This window comes from Montipora capricornis, chromosome 14 (genome assembly GCF_036669925.1).
Source record: "Montipora capricornis isolate CH-2021 chromosome 14, ASM3666992v2, whole genome shotgun sequence".
Classification (NCBI taxonomy): Eukaryota; Metazoa; Cnidaria; class Anthozoa; order Scleractinia; family Acroporidae; genus Montipora; species Montipora capricornis.
The window spans coordinates 49657969-49660468 of NC_090896.1; the positions used below are offsets into that span (position 1 = coordinate 49657969).

General features: G+C 39.8%; 1 protein-coding gene across 4 annotated transcripts in view; it reads right to left on the reverse strand.

Annotated features, from left to right (window-relative positions):
- LOC138031198 (uncharacterized) overlaps window positions 1-2500 on the reverse strand; it is a 45824-nt gene that overhangs the window by 8347 nt on the left and 34977 nt on the right. For all 4 annotated transcript variants that reach the window (XM_068878864.1, XM_068878865.1, XM_068878863.1 and 1 more), the window contains 3 exons: window positions 1809-2176; window positions 1386-1485; window positions 151-176 (listed from right to left, as the gene is read on the reverse strand). In XM_068878864.1, the coding sequence (XP_068734965.1) occupies window positions 151-176; window positions 1386-1485; window positions 1809-2176 (494 nt within the window). The remainder of the gene's footprint in view (window positions 1-150; window positions 177-1385; window positions 1486-1808; window positions 2177-2500) is intronic.

Below are 2500 nucleotides of genomic sequence, written 5' to 3' on the forward strand. Positions count from 1 at the left end.
AGAAGAGTTCAAGGGTAAAATGGGAAAAGCAGAAACAGTTAGGTAACATAATGACAAAGAATTAGCAATGACACAATTGAAAATTGACATTGACTCATTTAAATGAAGATCCAAATATGCCAACTGCACAAACAGGACTGCAAACCATACCTTGTATTTAGCACTTCTTCGCAACCCTGAAAATAATAGAGACGGTAAGCTGCGACGCATAAGTTCCCCTGCCATCAGTAATTATTATGTTTTACAATCTTTCTGGATTTCAACAGATCTAAAATTATCAAAGAGAGAAAGCGAGAGAGAGAGAACCTTGATCCTCGCACTATCTATAGATATCTGGAAATTTCAGGTGGCTCCAACAGGATTCAAACCCACGAACCTTTCCCTTCATCGAGTCCTTTCACGGGAACACATGAGCCTAACAAAGTGACATGGTCCAAGTGTATGGTGTCATAGCTCAGTTGGTAGCGCATTGCACCAGAATCGTTGAGTCCCAATGGGGCCACCTGAATTTTTCAATCCATTTAAACGCAATTTAAATGAGTCAACAACAAAGAGCACCTGTGTTGCTAGTAGTCAGTGGTTGGTTTGTAAGTGCATACTACTTGTGGCATTTGTTCTGTCAGTGTGAAGAGATCTATCTTCCAGCATGATCTTTAGGGAGTTCGTTTTGGTGTACCTCCTCCCCCTCCCCCCCAAATCCCTCCACCATTTTTCCCCACTGATAGTTCAGTGTGATGGGTGCCTGCTTCTTAGAATTCCTGGGGTGGAGGCTCATGGCAGGGTCGCAGAGTTAGGCCAGCCATGTGGGCGTTATTCAGTTTAGGGGCTGGCTGCCAAAAGGGAGGCCCCCTGATAGCCCTTGCACCTCCAATAAACGATGCAGTTGTTAAGGTGTCTAATTATACACTACAAGAAACCCAGAGTGAGGATCATTTCTCTCTTTTGTCTACAGCCCGCACTTCAAGTATGTACATGTACATTTCTTAGATTTAAAATTCCTCGCCAAAAATACTACGATGTTCTATTTTACTCTTTGAGGACAAAATTGATATTTGGGAATACATTTGAACCTCTTCAAGGAAAATAATGGACAGCTAGAGTTATTACAAAATTACAAAAAGGAACAAGAACTAGAAGATCAAGTTACCAGAAACAATACCACAATTTCTCCAAGTGTCAATAGCTTCTTTCTGATTAAACTCTGGAGCAAAAAGTTGGCTTTCATACCAAAAAGACTCCCAAAAAAACCTCAGAGACAAGAGTATGAACCTCCCAAACTCAATGCATGTATAGTACTGAAGCAACGGTGAATGCTTCACCAAACGTATCATAAATATAGTAAACCGTCACACAAAATAGAAAACTTGAATTTATTCATGTATTACCTCTTGGATTGGTGCAAACATAACACAAGTAGTTTGGTGGAACTGTTAGCTCATTGAGACCCACACATTCACTGTGTTGCCATGTTAGACACTGCTCACACTATACAACAAGACAAAGTTTAGTTAGACTTATGCAAGTAGTTTTTGATTTCTTTGTGGGGTAAGGAGTGTAAACCCTACTTTTCTCATCTTCAATGGGTTTGAAACTTTCAACCGATGTTGGACACATTTCTTAGGGGTCAGTTCGACATGATTGGTCATTTCATGCTGCCTACTGAAAAATGAATGGGAGAAATGGAATAAAAGTGAACCAAATTGCAAAACACAAACAAACAGCCATTTATTGCCCATAAAACACCATTATTGTGTTCTCACTGATGTGCATTTCAACAGATTGTGAGTGACGATGTGTTAGTAGTTTACCTGAATCATAAATCCACCTTCCTCTATCTCATTGCAAAGACACCGTATCACATCTCCATTGATATCCTCTTCTTCCTCTACCTCCATGCTATCCACTATTCTTGGGTCAATACTCTCAACTTCTACCCCACCCCCCTCAATCTCCAGATCAGTATCCTGGTTTACCAAAGCTTCAGTGTCCATGGTACATGTAATTGATCTGTAGAATTCAGACAGTTCTGTATCTATTGGTTCCGTACTTGAACTCAATGGCTGAGTACCTCCTGACAACTGTGCTGGAGCAGAGGACCTGTGTATTCGGCGCTTGCTCACACTGCGGCTTCCAAACTCTGGGGATGTTTCAGGGGTAAAGTCTGATCTCACTGACACTTAAGATGACAGAATAGGGTTTCATTAGGAAGGAGAAAGAAACAGATTTTTAAAAAAATATTAATCGTAGAGCTAAAGTTTTCATCAGGTATGACAGTAGCCTGAACAATAATATTGTCTTACAAGGCCAGACAAGGTTAATTACAGGGATATTCCAAAGAATGAATGAGTAGGATTATTAGGGTCTTTGTCAATTCCTTCATGTTGGGTGCTTAATCAACCGTAAAAACCATTGAAAAAATTGAGTGAAAGACTGATCAGCCAAAGTGCTAAAAAAATAAATTTTGTTCTCTCAACATTCACATTAAAATAACAACAATACT